Source organism: Solanum lycopersicum, chromosome 4 (assembly GCF_036512215.1).
Source record: "Solanum lycopersicum chromosome 4, SLM_r2.1".
Classification (NCBI taxonomy): Eukaryota; Viridiplantae; Streptophyta; class Magnoliopsida; order Solanales; family Solanaceae; genus Solanum; species Solanum lycopersicum.
This window is the reverse complement of record NC_090803.1, coordinates 63,861,361-63,882,852: the sequence shown is the minus strand read 5'-3', so window position 1 is coordinate 63,882,852 and position 21,492 is coordinate 63,861,361. Positions and strand designations below refer to the sequence as shown.

The 21,492-nt window shown below is 30.9% G+C and overlaps 1 protein-coding gene across 1 annotated transcript; it reads right to left on the bottom strand.

Moving 5' to 3' along the window:
• Positions 1–13,697: 13,697 nt before the first annotated feature.
• LOC138348225 (inactive poly [ADP-ribose] polymerase RCD1-like) lies at positions 13,698–15,260 on the bottom strand. The gene is made up of 4 exons (XM_069296858.1): positions 14,452–15,260; positions 14,126–14,370; positions 13,938–14,056; positions 13,698–13,853 (listed from the first exon to the last, which is right to left on the bottom strand). Exons 1-4 carry the CDS (start codon positions 15,258–15,260, stop codon positions 13,698–13,700), a joined length of 1,329 nt encoding a protein of 442 aa, XP_069152959.1.
• Between the last annotated feature and the right edge of the window lie 6,232 nt (positions 15,261–21,492).

Below are 21,492 nucleotides of genomic sequence, written 5' to 3'. Positions count from 1 at the left end.
CTCTAATCTGCCCCAAGGTTCTAGAGGGCCTGCACAAGCCTCTCCAAGGCTGAAGGCTGCTGCCCCTCCATCTGCTGCACACTTGGACTGCCTGCCCCTTCGTCTGCTGAATTTTTGGGCCGCCTATCCCTATTTGCATGCTGCAATCTGCCTGGATAGGTGGCGATCTGCCTGGATAGATGGCGGGACGTCACAATCTCCTCCACCTAATGATGCGACAACCGCGTCGTATTGCGACTGTATCGGCGTCGATTTTTACCGTGCGATCATCAACTCGCGTCCTCGATCAATCCCTTCGAGTAGCCTCTTCATCGATTGCCCTTGCTTTCTCGACCCGATCTTTCGAACTTCCTCCTTCATAGGAGGCAAGTGCCTGGGCAGCTTCTTTTTCATCATGGCAGTGTTCCTACTTGGAACCCTCATGCGCGGTGGCAAGGTCTTTTCAGCACCATTGTCTTCTCTCGAACTTGCGATGGTTGCTGCCAATGTTAACCTCTTCCTCTCGTCGACCCACTCAAGCTTCATGGCTGTTAGTCTAGCCTGTCCCTCCGTCTGCTGCACACTTGGACTGCCTGCCCCTTCGTCTGCTGAACTTTTGGGCCGCCTGTCCCCATTTGCATGCTGCAATCTGCGTGGATAGGTGGCGATCTGCCTGGATAGATGGCGGGACGTCACATTAAGGACGAATTCGTAAAAGAAATTTTATAAAATTAATATTTAGTATTTTCTAATGAGCCAAAAATTGTTACAAATTTGTTTTTTTTTTATAAAAAATAACTACAACAATCATCGGATTGAATCTTGAAAAAATTAATATTTATATATTATATCATTGTTGCTTCTATTTTGAGGCGGACACACATACTTATCTGAGAGAGTAGTGTATCTATTAACTATATATATATATGTTATATAGCTTGAATAAAAGATATATTTTAATAAATTTAATATAATACTAAAACTAATTGAATGCATCGATTTAAATATTGAGTATATCTTTGTTTTGAGGTGATGAAATTGAGTTTGAATCCCACTTAATATGTTTCTTTTTGTTGATTTTTCTTTAAAAAAATTGATAAAAATAAGGAGAGTTGGTAATTTTGAACTAGCGGCCTCATGTACAAACTACAAATTGAAGATAAATAATAAACAACTCACAAAAGTAAGTTGTATCTATTATAGTTACTAAATTCATTATATGTTATTACATTGATTTTGTATTTTTATTTTAATAAAAATAGCACACAAATTAATATTGAGTGACATGTTTTAACTAATGTGCATTAGTTATGATTGTGCACCATTCGTCTTCACATCTAAGATTTGTCTCTGCTTCCATAAGTTGTTTTCTCGAAGAGAGAAACAGAAAGCAGGTGATACATATAAGTCTCTAACAGTAAGAAATGAAGGAATATTGATTGTATTGAAGTGTTAACCTAATAAGGGAATACATGGGAGATATATATAGGAGATATAGGAAGGAGTACTAATCCTAATAGGACTAGGATTAAGGAGTACTAATCCTAATAGGACTAGGATTAGTACACAGTAAATACTAATATTATTTAATACTATTTATTTAATACTATCTGTTACTATCCCCCCTCAAGCTGAGCTGAGCGGAAGCGAACGGAAGCTTGGAACTGAGGTAATCGTGCTGTCGTCACGGGAGAGGCTTGGTGAGAATATCAGCCGGTTGTTTTTCAGTGGGTACATACTGCACAGTCATGGTGTCGGCCTGAACTTCATCGCGAACAAAGAGACAAACGGTATCAACATGCTTCATTCTGGTGTGTAGGACGGGATTCTTAGCCACACAGATGGTTGATTTGTTGTCACAATAGAGAGCAGGAACAGTGTGAGTGGCGCGGAGTTCGCGAAGAATATATGTGACCCACATGGTCTCAGCAGCGAGAAGAGCAAGGGCGCGGTATTCAGCTTCAGTCGAGGACCGAGAGACCTTGGGTTATTTTTTTGTACACCAGGAGATCAGGTTTGGCCCCAAAAAACGAGAAACCCCGATGTAGATTTTCTGTCATTTTTATCATTCGCCCAATCTGAATCTGAGAACCCCTGAAGCTCCAAGTCCCCGGGTCGAATGAGTAAACAACGACCAAGAGTGCCAAAAATGTACCTGAGAATGCATTTTAGACAATGGTAATCATGTTCACTTGGTTGATGCATGCGCTGAGCAACTCGGTTGACAGTAAACTGGATGTCAGGATGGGTAATGGCCAGATACTGTAGATCCCCAATGAGGCTGCGGAAGTGGTTATATCGGCAAAGGGGGTGTCGGCTCCATTCGTAGACGAAGAGACTGCCATCGGTGTTGGTTGACTGGTGCATTTTTCCAGTCCAGCTTTCTGCAACAAATCTCGAGCATATTTTGACTGATGAAGAAACAAGCCACTGCCTGTCCGAGAAACTTCCATTCCCAGAAAATAATGTAACGGGCCAAGGTCCTTCATTTTGAAGGTAGTATGCATAGCTCGAGTGACATCCTAAATGAGAGCTACAGTAGATCCTGTAAGAATGATATCATCTACATAGACAAGAAGAATGATTGCACCGTGTGCTGAATGTCGAGTAAACAGACTCGTGTCGTGTACACAACACGTGAAGCCGAGTCCCTAGAGGAACGTGTTCAGACGTGTGTACCAAGCACGGGGGGCTTGCTTGAGCCCATACATAGACTTCTGGAGTTTGCAAACATGTTGAGGGAAGCGGGGATCAACATAGCTCGGTGGTTGCATCATGTAGATAGTTTCATCAAGCATGCCACGAAGAAAAGCATTGGAAACATCCAACTGATTGATGAGCCCAATTGTTGCGCACGGCGAGTGACAGTACCAGGCGAATGGTTTCCTGCCGAATAACAGGACTGAATGTCTCGGAGTAATTAAGCCCAAACTCCTGATTGTAGCCTTTAGCAACCAAACGAGCCTTGTACCTGGAAATACTGTCATCTGCATTGTGTTTAATTTTGTACACCCATTTACAGCCCACTGGGTGCCGCCCATGGGGCTTAGGTACAAGAACCCAAGTTTTCTGATCAGTCAAAGCCTTAAACTCGTCATCCATAGCATGACGCCAATAAGCATTTTTTGAGGCAACAGAGTAGGTTGTTGGTTTACTATTGGGAAGGGGTGTATTTGGTAGTATGGTAGCCTGAAAGGTATTGGGTTTAAAGATACCGGCTTTGCCACGGGTTAACATGGGATGAGTATTGGGGGGTGGCACGGGCGGTGGTGATTCGGGGGTGGCCGGGAAGGACCCAAAATAGATCGGGCTGGAGATGTTGTGGGTATGGGGTGGTTTGGGTTGGTTGTGAGTGTGGGTGGTGGTTGCGGGTGTATTGTGGGTGACGGTCGAAGGGGTGATGAGGGGTGGTTGGATAGTGGGTGGAGGTGTGGGGGAAGGTGGTGAGGGACCCTGTGAGTATGTTGGAAAAAGGGGAAGGACGCCAATGAATGATGTATTTGTGGAGGAGGAAATAGACTCGTAGGGAAACTCATTTTCGACAAATTTGACATGATGAGATATGTAGACTTTATGAGTTTGTGGGTCAAGACAGCGATAACCCTTGGAGGTAGGATGATAGCCCAAAAAAATACAAGGACGAGATCGGGGTTGTAATTTGTGAGTAATATGAGGGCGTAGCCAAGGGTAGGTAAGACACCCAAAGACGCGGAGGTTGGTATAATTGGGAAGTTCTTGGTATAGGAGTTGATAGGGTGATTTGTTGGAGAGGGTGTGACTGGGCATTCTGTTAATGAAGTAGTTTGCGGTGGCTAGAGCTTCTACCCAAAAGGAGACAGGGAGATGAGATTGATGTAGAAGAGTAACCACCAATTCAATGAGATGGCAATGCTTACGCTCAGCCACCCCATTCTGTTCGGGAGTGTATGGACAGGAGGTTTGATGTATAATTCCCAGGGATTGCAGAAACTGGCCAAAGATGTTATTTACATATTCCTTTTCATTGTCACTTTGAAAAAGTTTAACATGAGAATTGAATTGTGTTTTGACCATTTTTTCAAAAGTGACAAAGGTGGTGTATGCCTGTGATTTGTGTTTTAGAGAGTACAACCAAGTGTATTTTGTAAAATCATTCACAAAACAAATATAATAGCGAAAACCAGCAAATGAAGGAACAACAGTAGGACCCCATAGGTCAGAATGAATAAGTTGAAAAGGTGCAGTTGTACGCTTCTCAGATAAAGTAAAAGGTAATTTATGAGATTTAGCAATTGAACAGGAGTCACAATTGTTTACATGAATGGAAGAAAAACCTAATTGAGACATTAAAGAATTTATTATTTGAGTAGACGGGTGACCCAGACGAATGTGCCACAACAGACTGTGGCCATCAACCGAAAGAGCCACCGGAGCCATAGGAACGCTTTCTGAAACTGGGTGGGCAGACGAACTTGTGCCAGGAAGAACGTACAGACTATGCTCACAGGGGCCCTGAAAAATCACCCTCTTGGTAGTATTGTCTAGGATCTGAAAATCATTAGAGGTGAACAAGAGTGAGCAATTATTGTCTTTTGTGAATTGGTGAACTGAAAGGAGATTGGTTTTAATAGAAGGGACGTGGGTAAGGTTACCTAGGTGAAAGATAGCGGTGGGGGTTTTAATGGTACCCGTGCCAGTGTGAGAAATATTAAGGGACTCACCGTTGCCAACAGTAATACCATTGGAGCCATGATATGGATTTGGAGCTTTAAGCTTGGATAGATCGTAAGTAACGTGCATGTTGGCCCCAGTATCCAACAACCATTCAGAGGAGGGGCCGGCTTGAGATGCACAATTGGCACGGTTATCACTATGTCGGCTCTCCTCATACCGAAACCAGCAACGAACAGCGGAAGATCCCGCTCGTAAGTGCCCTGCCCGCCGCTGGAAGATGACAGCCCGCCGCTGCCGAAGGAGTGCAGGCTGTTGTTGCTGCCGTGCTGCTGACCGTCGTACGGTGGACGACTGCCCTGCCGACCGCCGCGCCCGCGGCCTCCGTTGTTTCTGCCGTAGCCGCCGCGACTCCCCTGTCGGCCGCCACCACGCCCCCCGCAATAGTTCTGGCTTGCGCGAGGGCGGTGGCCGGCTCCATAACAGCGGCTTCTCGGAGAAGAAGTTTGCTCTCCAGATCCACATTGATTTCTTCACTTTTTAGCCACGAGGAGAGAGTAGCTAGGTCAACGGGCGTTGGACTGATGCGAACCGCCTGTTTAATGGAGGAGTAAGCTGATGGGAGCCCCCGAACGACGCACATGACGAGATATTTTTCAGAAATGATTTCGTTCACGGTGTCAAGGGTTGTGATGATGGTGGAGACCTCGTCTAAATACTCCGCCATAGTTTTCGTGCCTTTGGTAATTGTGTGGAGACGATCACGCAATTGAAAAATATGAGAGTGTGGGAAATTGATGCATAGCGTGTTGCGAGGGCCGTCCACAGGGCTGAAGCAGTTGTGTAGGATCGGACATGTTTCTGAACCGTGGGAGAGATGACCGCAATCAAACATGATCGGATCTGGCCATCCACGGCTTTCCAGGCGGCATGGGCCGGATTGGTTTTTTCTGATTTGTCCGTGGCGGTGATGACTGCCGGCGGCGGTTCTGTGCTTCCATCGACGTATTTGAGAAGGTAATTGGCCTCAAGGGCTGTAAGAACGGTGATTTTCCATGTAGGGTAATTTATGTCTAATAATTTTTCGGGAATCAGGGCATGAAGATGCCTGAGAAGGAGTTTAACGCCAGAAGGAAGTGAATCGAGAGGATCCACCTCGGTTGTCATGGTTGCCGGCGCTCAAGAGAAGAGAGGGAACGGTCGGTGCCTAAAGAGAGAGAAAAAAAACCTAGAGAAAAGAAGATCTAGGTTTTCTGGCTCTTGATACCATGAAGGAATATTGATTGTAATGAAGTGTTAACCTAATAAGGGAATACATGGGAGATATATATAGGAGATATAGGAAGGAGTACTAATCCTAATAGGACTAGGATTAAGGAGTACTACTCCTAATAGGACTAGGATTAGTACACAGTAAATACTAATATTATTTAATACTATTTATTTAATACTATCTGTTATTAAGAAAAAACAAATGTTTAAATCAGTTATTGAACTCTTAAATTTGATTTTGGAGAAGACGGATAAAAGCAAATGACCATTTTATCCTTGGATTAGCTTCACTTAAATAGTAACGAGTTGTTTTTATGTGAGAGAATATTTGGACGATTTAAAATTTATGGAGTTGAGAAATGTGATTGTTGACTAGATAAGTTTAATTAATAATTACGATTTTTCTCATAATAAGGCAAATCACCATCTTAACCTTAGTTTAACTTCACTTCAATTGTAAAGGTTTATTTTAATGTAGAGAACATGTAAATAATTGAAAAATTAATGACATGATAAATGTATTGGTTGATCAAACTAGATTATTAATTATGATTTTATGATAAAAATTCTAATTGTATTTATATTTGGAAATTCTTCACGTTATATATTTTTTTATAACTATTAAGTATTTAAGGACAAATTTATTAAAGAAATTTTAAAAAATAATATTTCAATTTCTGTTACTGTGCCAAGAGTTGTTACAAATTTTTATATTTTTTTTTAAATAAAAAGGAATAACAACAAGAGTCATCGAGAGGCGAACTGTAACACCTCGCATTTTGAAATAGTTAGGAAGAAGCTAAGAACTGGAAATAGTCAAAAAAAAATTGAAATAATGAAAAATTGAAAATTCGCTTAACTTAGAAAAGTTAAGTTTTTGGGTCAACTTCAAGCGCTCATAACTCCTAATTCATGATAAGTTAGATGTACTTCGAGATATGGTTTAAAAGCTCTTGGAATAATCTTTCCAACATTATCAAGTTTGTGCAACTCCGAATTTGTATAAGTGAGTTATGCTTTGAAAGTTAGGTTGTTCGAATATGACTTTCGATTTTAGAGAACTTGGGCTATCCTAAACATAAATTTGATTAATTTAGGAAAAATGCATAAGTATCCCCTCAACCTATGCCCAAAATTATAGAGACACACTTATACTATACTAAGGTCTTATTATCCCCCTGAACTTATTTATAATAAATTTCTATTTCTTTTCAGCCTACGTGGCACTAGCTTAAAAAAATGTCAACACACGTTGGACTCAGAATATAGTGTCACATAGGATGAAAAGGGTAGAAAATTACTCATAAAATAAGTTCAGGGGGTTAATAAGACTTTAGTATAGTATAAGTGTATCTCTGAGATAACATGCATAGGTTGAGGAAGTACTCGTACATCTTACCATTAATTTATAATCAATTTATATAAGAACATAAATAAAAAAATAATTCATTTAGATTTTTCAAGTGTTTTTCTTTTTTATTTACATAATTTAAATTAAATATTTATATTTAAATAGAGTTGAGTTGACAATTAAGTAACTTTTTGTATATAGAGAGATGGTTTTAAATTTTTCCAAGTCTTTGGAGACAAGTTTCACTAAAGGAACTAACAAAAAAATTGGTCCTTTTATTCCAAATTAATAGAATTTATGAATTTTTAAATATAAAAAATAACAAAAATGATAATTGACTTTATATTTTTTAAGGCGTAAGAAATGTGAAATTATCATATATTTTGTTGTGGCTTTCGACACTCGTAAAATCCAAAAATAAAGGTCACAGGTAATAAATTTTAATAAATTGAGTCAAAGTTCACATTTTTTACTAGACCAATTTTTATCCTCTTTATTTTTTGTCAACACTTTTTTATTTATTTATTTATTTTTCTTTATTAAAAATGTAAAAGAGAATAAGAAGAAAAGAAGTTTGAAAAATAATTATTTTTTGACAAAAAAAAGGTAAGGACTTAATAAAAATAAATGCACATGAATAAAATTTGTAGATTCCAAAATAGAGGTCACAAAATAATAAAATTTAATAAATCAAAATAAAGTTCACATCTTTTGGTAAACCAATTTTTATTATCTTTATTTTCTTGTTAACACCTTTTTATTTTTATTTTTTTCTTTGTTAAAAATGTAAAAAGAGAAGAAGAAAAGAAATTTGAAATAAATATTTTTGATCAAGAAAAAGTAAGGACTTAATGTAAATAAATGCACATGAATAAATTCCTAAAATTCAAAATAGAGGTCACAAATTAGATAAAATTTAATGAATCTAAATAAAGTTCACATCTTAAACTAATTTAGAGATGGTTTTAAATTTTTCCAAGTCTCTGGAGACAAGTTTCACTAAAGGAACTAAAAAAAATTGGTCCTTTTATTCCAAGTTAATAGAATTTATGATTTTTTAAATATAAAAAATAACAAAAATGATAATTAACTTTATATTTTTTAAGGCGTAAGAAATGTGAACTTATCACATATTTTGTTATGGCTTTCGACATTCGTAAAATCCAAAATAGAGGTCACAGGTAATAAATTTTAATAAATTGAGTCAAAATTCACATCTTTTACTAGATTAATTTTTATCCTCTTTATTTTTTGTCAACACTTTTTTATTTATTTATTTTTCTTTATTAAAAATGTAAAAGAGAATAAGAAGAAAAGAAATTTGAAAAATAATTATTTTTTGAAGAAAAAAAGGTAAGGACTTAATAAAAATAAATGCACGTGAATAAAATTTGTACCAAAATAGAGGTCACAAAATAATAAATTTAATAAATCAAAATAAAGTTCACATCTTTTAGTAAATCAATTTTTATTATCTTTATTTTCTTGTTAACACCTTTTTATTTTTATTTTTTTCTTTGTTAAAATGTTAAAAGAGAAGAAGAAAAGAAATTTGAAATAAATATTTTTGATCAAGAAAAAGTAAGGACTTAATGGAAATAAATGTACGTAAATAAATTCCTAAAATTCAAAATAGAGGTCACAAATTAAATAAAATTTAATAAATCTAAATAAAGTTCATATCTTAAACTAATTTAGAGATGGTTTTAAATTTTTCGTAAGTCTTTGGGGACAAGTTTCACTAAAGGAACTAAAAAAAAATTGGTCCTTGTATTCCAAGTTAATAGAATTTATGATTTTTTAAATATAAAAAATAACAAAAATGATATTTAACTTTATATCTTTTAAGGCGTAAGAAATGTGAACCTATCACATATTTTGTTGTGACTTTCGACATTCGTAAAATCCAAAATAGAGGTCACAACTAATAAATTTTAATAAATTGAGTCAAAATTCACATCTTTTACTAGACCAATTTTTATCCTCTTTATTTTTTGTCAACACTTTTTTATTTATTTATTTTTCTTTATTAAAAATGTAAAAGAGAATAAGAAGAAAAGAAATTTGAAAAATAATTATTTTTTGACAAAAAAAAGGTAGGGACTTAATAAAAATATATGCATTGAATAAAATTTGTAGATTCCAAAATAGAGGTCACAAAATAATAAAATTCAATGAATCAAAATAAAGTTCACATCTTTTAGTAAATCAATTTTTATTATCTTTATTTTCTTGTTAACACCTTTTTATTTTTATTTTTTTCTTTGTTAAAAATGTAAAAGAGAAGAAGAAAAGAAATTTGAAATAAATATTTTTGATCAAGAAAAAGTAAGGACTTAATGGAAATAAATGCACGTGAATAAATTTCTAAAATTCAAAATAGAGGTTACAAATTAAATAAAATTTAATAAATCTAAATAAAGTTCACATCTTAAACTAATTTAGAGATGGTTTTAAATTTTTCCAAGTTTTCGGAGACGACAAGTTTCACTAAAGGAACTAAAAAAAATTGGTCCATTTATTCCAAGTTTCACTAATTTATGATTTTTTAAATATAAAAAATAACAAAAATGATAATTAACTTTATATTTGTTAAGGTGTAAGAAATGTGAACTTATCACATATTTTGTTGTGGCTTTCGATATTCATAAAATCCAAAATAGAGGTCACATGTAATAAATTTTAATAAATTGAGTCAAAGTTCACATCTTTTACTAGACCAATTTTTATCCTCTTCATTTTTTGTCAACACTTTTTTTTTCTTTATTAAAAATATAAAAGAGAATAAGAAGAAAAGAAATTTGAAAAATAATTATTTTTTTATCAAAAAAATGTAAGGACTTAATAAAAATAAATGCACATGAATAAAATTTGTAGATTCCAAAATAGAGGTCACAAAATAATAAAATTTAATAAATCAAAATAAAGTTCACATCTTTTAGTAAATCAATTTTTATACATCTTGAAACTCAACGGTTTACCACTCTCTTTGAAGTTGTGGCGATTATCATACAGTAACTGAACATGATCAGGCCACCTACCCAACGGAAGCATCTCATTTCTCAATTTTAACTTCCCATCCTTGATGTTTCCGCTAACAATCGATGTTTTCCTCATCATCTCTTCTCGTACGTGATATAAAAGCTTAATTTAGCAGAAGAAATAGCAATAGCGTAAATGTTTTATGGAAAGGATATTTCAGCTAGTAGAAAAATGTGACTTGTGAGAAGTGTGACTGCTTATTATATATTCACATAACTCTAATTAGTCAAAAAAAGAGTTAATTACTTAGATACATATTAATTTGTAATAGTACTATTCTAATCATATTTTTATACGTCTAGATACAATCAGATATGTCCAAATACATAGCGACATATATATGGGATCCTAATGGATTCACATGTATATGAAGTCTCAGCTGGCCTCTTTTACAGCTCACATGTATCTTAAAAATGACGGTCGTACCCTTGATTTTAGGGTATAAGGTTTGTTTATAAAAGGATATTTCAGGTTGTATAGAAATATATGAATACATAACGAGTCTCAACTCGCCTCTTTTACAACTCACATGTATCTCAAAAATGATGATCGTACCCTTGAATATAGGATGTAAGGTTCGTTTACAAAAGGATATTTCAGGTAGTATAGAAATATGTGTATGTGTGTGCGTGCGTGTGTGTGCGCGTGTGTGTGTGCGTGCGTGTGCGTGTGTGTGTTTGTGTGTGTGGGGTTTGAATTCGGTTTAACTTATTTTCTTCTAATACCAAAGCAAATCAAGAGTGATCGAGTTTTTTTTCAACCACCATGCCAAACCACATGTAGATTTTTTTCTATTTGATTTGATTCAACGGTTTGATTTGACTTGTACATCCTTATTTGTGAGTTGATACATAGAGCCTATTTGAATTGACTTAAAAGTAGTTTGTATATTAAAAAATAATCAAACTGAAACTTTCAAGTCACAAAATAATAGTAAGGGACACCTACTTTTTGTGTTTGAGTTATTCTAACTCATTTTGATTTATTTTAAATTATATTTTATAATTGTCAAATAGTTTTAGAAGTTAAAAACTCAATTAATAATAGATTTGACCGAAAATTGAATTAAAAATAAATTTGACCGAAAAATGAATTAAAAATAAATTTAACCAATTTTTAAGTCAATTCGAACCCTTATAAAAAAAATTATGACATATATTCAATAGAATTCTCCATTTTTATCTTTTTGGTGATTGTAAGACTTTTAAAAAGGGAAATAATTTAAAGAAAAAATCATAAATATGAAGCATTAACTCATTTTAATTTTTCATCTAAAAAATGCATATGAAGGGCAAAATAGAAAAAAAAATCAAATATTTATATTAAACTTTAAAAATTCACTGATTTTGAATTATGAAAAAAAAAAACTCCAAACAATCATTTTAACATTAATGGAGAGGGAGTAATTCTTTTGGAGTATAAATTTTTATTTTTATATATTAAATTTCACAAAATTATATTCAAATATGATTTTCGATTTTAAAAAAAATTGAGCTTTCCAAAATATAAATTTAATTAATTTATAATCAATTTATATAAGAACATAAAATAAAAACTAATTCATTTAGATTTTTCAAGTGTTTTTCTTTTTTATTTACTTGATTTAAATTAAATATTTATATTTAAATAGAGCTGAGTTGACAATTAAGTAACTGTATTTTATATTCTAATTCTAGTCTTTTTTTTTAATTATAAATAGATGGTTTTAAATTTTTCAAAGTCTTTGAGGACAAGTTTCACTAAAGGAACAAAAAAAATTGGTTCTTTTATTCCAAGTTAATAAAATTTATGTTTTTTTTAAATATAAAAAAATAACAAAAATGATAATTAAGTTAATATTTTTTAAGGCGTAAGAAATGTGAACTTATCACATATTTGTTGGAGCTCTCAACATTCGTAAAATCGAAAATAGAGATCACATGTAATAAATTTTAATAAATTGAAACAAAGTTCACATTTTTTACTAGACCAATTTTTATCCTCTTTGTTTTTTGTCTAACACCTTTTTATTTATTTATTTTTATTTATTAAAAATGTAAAAGAGAAGAAGAAGAAAAGAAATTTGAAAAATAATTATTTTTTAATAAAAAAAAGTAGGACTTAATCAAAATAAATGCACACGAATAAATTCATAGATTCCAAAATAGAGGTCACAAATAATAAAATTTAATAAACGAAAACAAAGTTCACATCTTTTAGTAGACCAATTTTTATTATCTTTATTTTTTTGTTAATACCTTTTAATTTTTATATTTTTCTTTATTAAAAATGTAAAAGAGAAGAAGAAGAAGAAGAAAAGAAATTTGAAATAAATATTTTTGATCAAGAAAAAGTAAGGACTTAATGAAAATAAATGCACATAAATAAATTCGTAAAATTTAAAATAGAGGTCACAAAGTAATAAAATTTAAATAAATTGAAATAAAATTCACATCTTTTACTAGACCAATTTTTATTCTCTTTATTTTTTTGTCAAACATCTTTTTGTTTTTATATTTTTCTTTATTAAAAATGTAAAAGAGAGAACAAGAAAAGAAATTCGAAAATAACTATTTTTTGACCCAAAAAAGAAGAAGATAGGACTTAATGAAAATAAATGCACATGAATAAAATCCTAAAATCCAAAATAGAGGTCACAAAGTAATAAAATTTAATAAATCGAAATAAAGTTCACATCTTATACTAATTTCCCTGTATGTGTATTTTATATTTTGTATTTTTATAGTTTATTTGTACGTATATTTCATATTTTATTTTATGAGATAATATATTCAAAAATAAGTATAAACTTTTGTATTTACTTACATAGTTGAAAATGATTTGATTGAGTTATAAATCCTAAAACACGTTTGATCAAGGTGTTAATCTAAGAATCCATGTTTATAAACCCTAAGCCAAAATAGATTTTTGTTCATTCTCTTCTTTTTGTTTTTGAACAAATTAAACTAGTTGACTCCTTTCTATATTAGAGATTTGTTGAATCAACATGGTAAAAATATTCAAACCTAATTCCCCACATAAGGGTTCACAATCTTAATCATTCATCACGCTAACTATGGTATCAACTAAATAATTGAAATTCCAAACAACATGATTTGCTATCAATTTTTATAACCGTAATGGTACATATGTGCGATCACAACCCTAATCATACGATAAAAGGTCTCTCTCTCTCTCTCTCTCACTCACTATATATATATATATATATATATATATATATATATATATATATATATTTCAGCAAGTAATTAATTTAAGTTCTTAGCTGAAAATAGCTATATATGAAATCTAATTCTACTAAAAGCAGCCAACAAGTGAGCATCATAAAGAGAAAATTATGAAATTCGAAAATCTGAGTCTGTAAAAGGTAAAATTACACATAGTTTTTTCAAAATGAAATTTATCAATGAGAAACTATAATTCCCTTTTTATCCCAACAAGTTTGACAGAACCTCATCTCAGGAAGGAATTCCGTGATAATCGAACGCATCAATTGATCATCTTGAACAATAGCTTCTATATCGCTTATGAAATGTCTGTGCGCTACTTCTTTGCCCACCTGTGAATATATAATTTGTATGACAAGTCTAAGATTTAAAAATCGAAATTTTCACCATATATATATTTATATATAGTAAATTACCTCATAGGAGTTATGCAAACTTTTCAACTCCAACTTTTTGGTTAGTGGAAGCAAATTAGGTAGCTTGAACAGTAATCTACACCATCGGTCCTCAGTATGAGCACCACAATTCTGCTGACCTGTATTTATACTTGAGTATTACCGAAAGTAATTGAAACTAACGAATAACGAAAATGAGCGATGCTTACCTGGCATATGACGATCAAGTTTATAACTCACTATACATTCGGGTAGAATGTGAGTTTTCATATTGTGATACCACACCACATACAACTTTGGATTGTTCAAATCATCAACCCCGGTATCAAAATTATCCAAATTCGATGAAAACAACTGCTGAGATCCGAGCTCAACCTTTTCAGGATTTCCCAATATGACTCGACATAGAATCATATGTTTTTCACCATTTTCATCTACATCGGACATCATTTCACTATAGGAGTAACAAAAATAATTAATGTTCCAACATTTTCAAATAATAAAGAAAACACACAAAAAAAAAGAACCAACTCACCTTATTTGAGGCGACTCTAAAGGCGACAAGTATATGCCAATACCACGATGACCTTGTTCAAGTCTAGTTAATTCAAATCCATGATGCATTATGGTGTCCACATTCTTGGACGATGTACCATACCAAGCAAGTACAACTTTAGGGTTCCCTCTGGTCCTCGTTAACATCTCCACATTGTCTTTAAAAACTTGTTCCCTAACACCGCTTATCATACACTGATGAATGCCGGTTATTGTAACCCCTGAACGAGAAGACAATAGGTAACCCTTTACCGTCTGATAGGCGTACTCCTCTTCCCTCATTGACCTTGTCCTAGCCCATTTAGGTGGAGCCGATTCAGTAGGGTTAGCAATAACAAGCTGTGATGAACTGCCAACTTCGGTTCCCCTCTTTTCAATCATAGGATTCTCATTTTCTGAATCGTCAATGAAGATTTTAGGGATAAAATTGTTTCCATTGACATCAATCCAAGAGATTGGCAGTTCGTTCCCAGTGTCCAAATCTATCCCAAACATGCGATAAAAATCAATCAATAATTTAAATCCAGCTTCCGTTTCCACCTCAATTATAGCCTTACCACTCACGAAAGCTGAAATGAGCACATCCATCGCATGTTTTTCGAAATCCATCCACGATCCGTCCTTATACATCTTGAAACTCAACGGTTTACCACTCTCTTTGAAGTTGTGGCGATTCTGATACAGTAACTGAGCATGATCAGGCCACCTACCCAACGGAAGTACCTCATTTCTCAATTTTAACTTCCCATCCTTGATGTTTCCGCTAACAATCGCTGTTTTACTCATCATCTCTTCTAGTGATATAATAGCTTAATTTAGCAGAAGAAAAATCAATAGCCTAAATGTTTTATGGAAAGGATATTTCAGCTAGTAGAAAAATGTGACTTGTGAGAAGTGTGACTGCTCATTATATATTCACATAAATCTAATTAGTCAAAAAAAGGAGTTAATTACTTAGATACATATTAATTTGTAATATTACTGTTCTAATCATGTTATTATACGTCTAGATACAATCAAATATGTCCAAATACATAGAGTCAAATATATGGGATCATAATGGATTCACATGTATATGAAGTCTCAGCTAGCCTCTTATACAACTCACATGTATCTCAAAAATGACGATCGTACCCTTGATTTTAGGGTGTAAGGTTTGTTTATAAAAGGATATTTCAGGTAGTATAGAAATATAAGAATACATAACGAATCTCAGCTCGCCTCTTTTACAGCTCATATGTATCTCAAAATTGACGATCGTACCCTTGATTTTAGGGTGTAAGGTTTGTTTATAAAAGGATATTTCAGGTAGTATAGAAATGTAAGTGTGAAAAGTGTGACTTACTAATTATATTTACATTATGACGATCATATCCTTGATTTTAGAGGGCATAAATGTTTTATGGAAAGGATGTTTCGGGTAGTATAAAAATGTTACTATTGACTATATTCACATAAATCTAAATAGTCAAAGGAGTTAATTATTTAGATACACATTAATTTGCAATATTACAATTTTTTTATGCGTCTAGATACATTCAGAATGTCCAAATATATGTATATGAATGCATTACAAATTTCACTAGCCTCTTTTCCATATCACATGTATCTCAAAAATGACGATCATGCCCTTGATTTTAGGGGATAAGGTTTGTTTATAGAAGGATAATTTCAGGTATATAAAGATATAACTGTGACTTACTAATTATACTTAGATTACCATAATTCATATTATTAATAAAATTATATCTATATGAGGATTTGAATTTCTTACAATTTTCTCTATTTTCTTATTAAATTTTGACAATATGGTCAAATTTGATATTTTATTGTTAGAAAAATATTTAATATTGTCCTAAATTAAATCCTATGTTATACTGTCGCTTCATATATGATATATTATTTTTTTTGTTTAATTGGTCATCAGTTTACACTTTTGCTCCCATATTATATTTTTCTTTAATATATGTCCCTCGCAATAATTATTTCTTTATGATTTATATTTTAGTATCATAATATTTTATCAATTATTTGTTGTGAATTGTTTTTCAACTTACATTAATTCATTATCAAATCTGTCAAGTAAATAGGAATATCCAAATTAGTTTCACCTTTATCAAAGGTTTACTATTCATTTTTCTTTTCTTGCAAACAACCCTAATTTATCGGTGGGTGCTTACTGTTGTGAACCAAAATGACTCCGTAAAGGCCTACGAGCTATTAGCGAGTTTTATTTGAAATTTAGACCCATTTACACTTTGTAAACAAGGACTCAAAGTTAGTATATATCATAATGTTTCATCAATTATTTGTTGTTAATTGTTTTCCAACTTAGTTAATTCATTATCGAATTTGCCAACTTAGTTTCACTTTTATCAATAGTTTACTGTTTATTTCTTTTTTAAGCCTAATTTATCAGCGAGTGCCTTCACTTTACGCTACATTTCAAATATATCTTTCATAATTATATTGTAGCATGAATAGAAAAATTATCTATTAGAAAAAATAAACCCTAACCTAAATTCTTAATGAACAATCTTGAATGTTACTCATATAAGAAATCGTCAATATTGTCTCTCATTTATGAGAATAACTGTAACTTTATGAACCAATTTCCAAGCAGAAGTGCTTGATGCTTCACCAAGTCTGTTCTAAAAGGAATAGTTAAGTAAATAAATTATATTCAATAAATTCATAAAGTATTATTTCATGCCCTTCACCAGTTCTTAATGAAAAAAAAAAGTCCATACATCCCATTTTATCCATAATAAAAGTACTTTAGGATGAAATTTCCAGCATGATCGAACTTGGTTGGCTAAGGAAATGAAAGTCTCCTTTTTCTATATTAATAATAATAAATTAAAAGTCAATTTTTCTATTAGTTTATTGATGTTAATATGCAATTACACTTTTACCTATTTTGTCTTCTTTTAACTCTTTTATATAATAAGAAAAATACTCTTTCTATCCATATTAATTGAGTTTATACGTAGAGTATATTTGAATTGACTTAAAAAGCTAGTTTTTAAATTAACAAAAAAAAATTAAATTAAAACTTTCAAGTCAAAAAATAAAAGTAGTAAGGGACACCTACTTTTGGTGTTTGAGTTATTTTAAGTTTATTTTTTATATTTGTTAAATATTTATAGAAGTCAAAAATTAAATTAAAAGTAGATCTGATCAAAAACTGAATTAAAAATAGATTTGACCAAAAATTAAATTAAAAGTAGATTTGACAAAAAAATTGAATTAAAAATAGATTTGACCTAAATAATTATTTTTTGACCAAACACTTTTTTATTTATTTATTTTTCTTTATTAAAAATGTAAAAGAGAATAAGAAAAAAAAATTGAAAAATAATTATTTTTTGACCAAAAAAAGGTAAGGACTTAATAATATAAATGCACATGAAGAAAATTTGTAAATTCCAAAATAGAGGTCACAAAATAATAAAATTTAATAAATCAAAATAAAGTTCACTTCTTTTAGTATACCAATTTTTATTATCTTTATTCTTTTGTTAAACATCTTTCTATTTTTATTTTTTTTCTTTATTAAAAATGTAAAAGAGAAGAAGAAGAAAAGAAATTTGAAATAAATATTTTTGATAAAAAAAAAAGTAAGGACTTAATGTAAATTAATGCACATGAATAAATTCCTAAAATTTAAAATAGAGGTCACAAATTAAATAAAATATAATAAATCTAAATAAAGTTCATATCTTATACTAATTTCTCTGCATGTGTATTTCATATTTTATATTTTTACAATTTATTTGTACGTATATTTCATATTATTATTTATGAGATGTATATCCAAAAATAAGTATAAACTTTTGTATTTACTTAAATAGTTGAAAATGATTTGATTGAGTTATAAAGTATACATTTAAAAATTTTGTATTTACTTACATTGTTGAAAATGATTTGATTGAGTTATAAAGTATACATTTAAAATTTGTATTTACTTACATAGTTGAAAATGATTTGATTGAGTTATAAAGTATACATTTAAAATTAACATGGTTGCATTGTCTTATGACCTTTTATGGAAGTGGCAGGTTTAAAATAAGAAGGTAGAAGTGCAATTTATAAATCCTAAAGCACGTTTGATTAAGGTGTTAATATAAGTAACTCCTGGTATATAAACCCTAAGCCAAAATAAATTTTTGTTCATTCTCTTCTTTGTTTTTGAACATGCCCCCTTCTAAATTAATACTTTCTCGAGAGTCAAACAATTTAACTTTGATTGAATATTTGCGTACAAAATTTTCACCTTTTTTTTTTACATGAAATATATATATTTTTAAATTCCGTAAAAAATACTATAAATCACAATAATTAATAATTCAAAATGTTAAAAATATTTATAAAAAACTTACAATTAAAGATAAATTTGTTTAAATCTCAAAATACGAAAAGTGTCACAATAAAATGAGATGAGATAGAGGGAGTAACTTTTTGTACAGATGAATAAGCATGGTAAGAATATTCAAACCTAATTCCCCATATAAGGTCTCACAATCTTAATCATTCATCAAGCTAAGTATTGGTATCCACTAAATAACTGGAAATCCAAACAACATGATTTGCTACTATTATATTGCCAATATATATATATATATATATATATATATATATATATATATATATATACCCATTGAAAATTATAAACTAACTAAAAATATATCAACAAAGTAGATTATATTTTTATTTTTTAGTTAGTTTATATTTTTTAGTTAGTTTATATGTAAACTATACATATATATATATATATATATCAACGGTTTACCACTCTCTTTATAGTTGTGGTGATTCTGATACAGTAACTGAGCATGATCAGGCCACCTACCCAACGGAAGTACCTCATTTCTCAGTTTTTAACTTCCCATCCTTGATGTTTCCGCTAACAATCGATGTTTTCCTCATCATCTCTTCTCATACGTGATATAAAAGCTTAATTTAGCAGAAGAAATATCAATAGCGTAAATGTTTTATGGAAAGGATATTTCAGCTAGTAGAAAAATGTGACTTGAGAGAAGTGTGACTGCTTATTATATATTCACATAACTCTAATTAGTCAAAAAAAGAGTTAATTACTTAGATACATATTAATTTGTAATAGTACTATTCTAATCATGTTTTTATACGTCTAGATACAATCAGATATGTCCAAATACATAAAGACAAATATATGGGATCCTAATGGATTCACATGTATATGAAGTCTCAGCTACCCTCTTTTACAGCTCACATGTATCTTAAAAATGACGATCGTACCCTTGATTTTAGGGTGTAAGGTTTGTTTATAAAAGGATATTTCAGGTTGTATAGAAATATATGAACACATAACGAGTCTCAGCTCGCCTCTTTTACAACTCACATGTATCTCAAAAATGACGATCGTACCCTTGAATTTAGGATGTAAGGTTTGTTTACAAAAGGATATTTCAGGTAGTATAGAAATATGTGTGTGTGTGTGTGTGCGCGTGTGCGTGTGTGCGTGCGCGCGCGTGCGTGCGTGCGTGTGCGTGTGTGTTTGTGTTTGTGTGTGTGTGTGGTTTAAATTCGATTTGACTTATTTTCTTCTAATACCAAAGCAAATCAAGAGTGATCGAGTTTTTTTTCAACCACCAAACCAAACCACAGGTGGATTTTTTTCTATTTGATTTGATTCATCGATTCGGTTTGATTTGTACATCCTTATTTGTGAGTTAATACATAGAGCCTATTTGAATTGACTTATAAGTAGTTTGTATATCGAAAAATAATCAAACTGAAACTTTCAAGTCACAAAATAATAGTAAGGGACACCTACTTTTTGTGTTTTGAGTTATTTTAACTCATTTTGATTTATTTTAAATTATTTTTTATAATTGTCAAATAGTTTTAGAAGTTAAAAACTCAATTAAAAATAGATTTGACCAAAACTTGAATTAAAAATAGATTTAACCAACTTTTAAGTCAATTCGAACACCCTTATAAAAAAAATTATGACATATATTAAGTAGAATTTTCCATTTTTATACTTTTGGTGATTGTAAAACTATTTTAAAAAGGGAAATAATTTAAAGAAAAATCATAAATATGAAGAATTAACTCATTTGAATTTATCATCTAAAAAATGGATATGAAGGGCAAAATAGAAAAAAAAATCAAATATTTATATTAAACTTTAAAAATTATGAAAAAAAAAAACTCCAGACAATCATTTTAACATTAATGGAGAGGGAGTAATTCTTTTGGAGTATAAATTTTTATTTTTATATATTAAATTTCACAAAATTATATTCAAATATGATTTTCGATTTAAAAAAATTGGGCTTTCCTAAATATAAATTTAATTAATTTATAATCAATTTATATAAGAACATAAAATAAAAACTAATTCATTTAGATTTTTCAAGTGTTTTTCTTTTTTATTTACTTGATTTAAATTAAATATTTATATTTAAATAGAGCTGAGTTGACAATTAAGTAACTGTATTTTATATTCTAATTCTAGTGGTTTTTTTTTTTATATATAAATAGATGGTTTTAAATTTTTCAAAGTCTTTGAGGACAAGTTTCACTAAAGGAACTAAAAAAAATTGGTTCTTTTATTCCAAGTTAATAAAATTTATGATTTTTTTAAGGCTTAAGAAATGTGAACTTATCACATATTTGTTGGAGCTTTCAACATTCGTAAAATTCAAAATAAAGATCACATGTAATAAATTTTAATAAATTGAAACAAAGTTCACATTTTTTACTAGACCAATTTTTATCCTCTTTATTTTTTGTCAAACACTTTTTTTTTTATTTATTTTTATTTATTAAAAATGTAAAAGAGAAGAAGAAGAAAAGAAATTTGAAAAATAATTATTTTTTGATAAAAAAAAGTAGGACTTAATCAAAATAAATGTACACGAATAAATTCATAGATTCCAAAATAGAGGTCACAAATAATAAAATTTAATAAATGAAAACAAAGTTCACATCTTTTAGTAGACCAATTTTTATTATCTTTATTTTTTTGTTA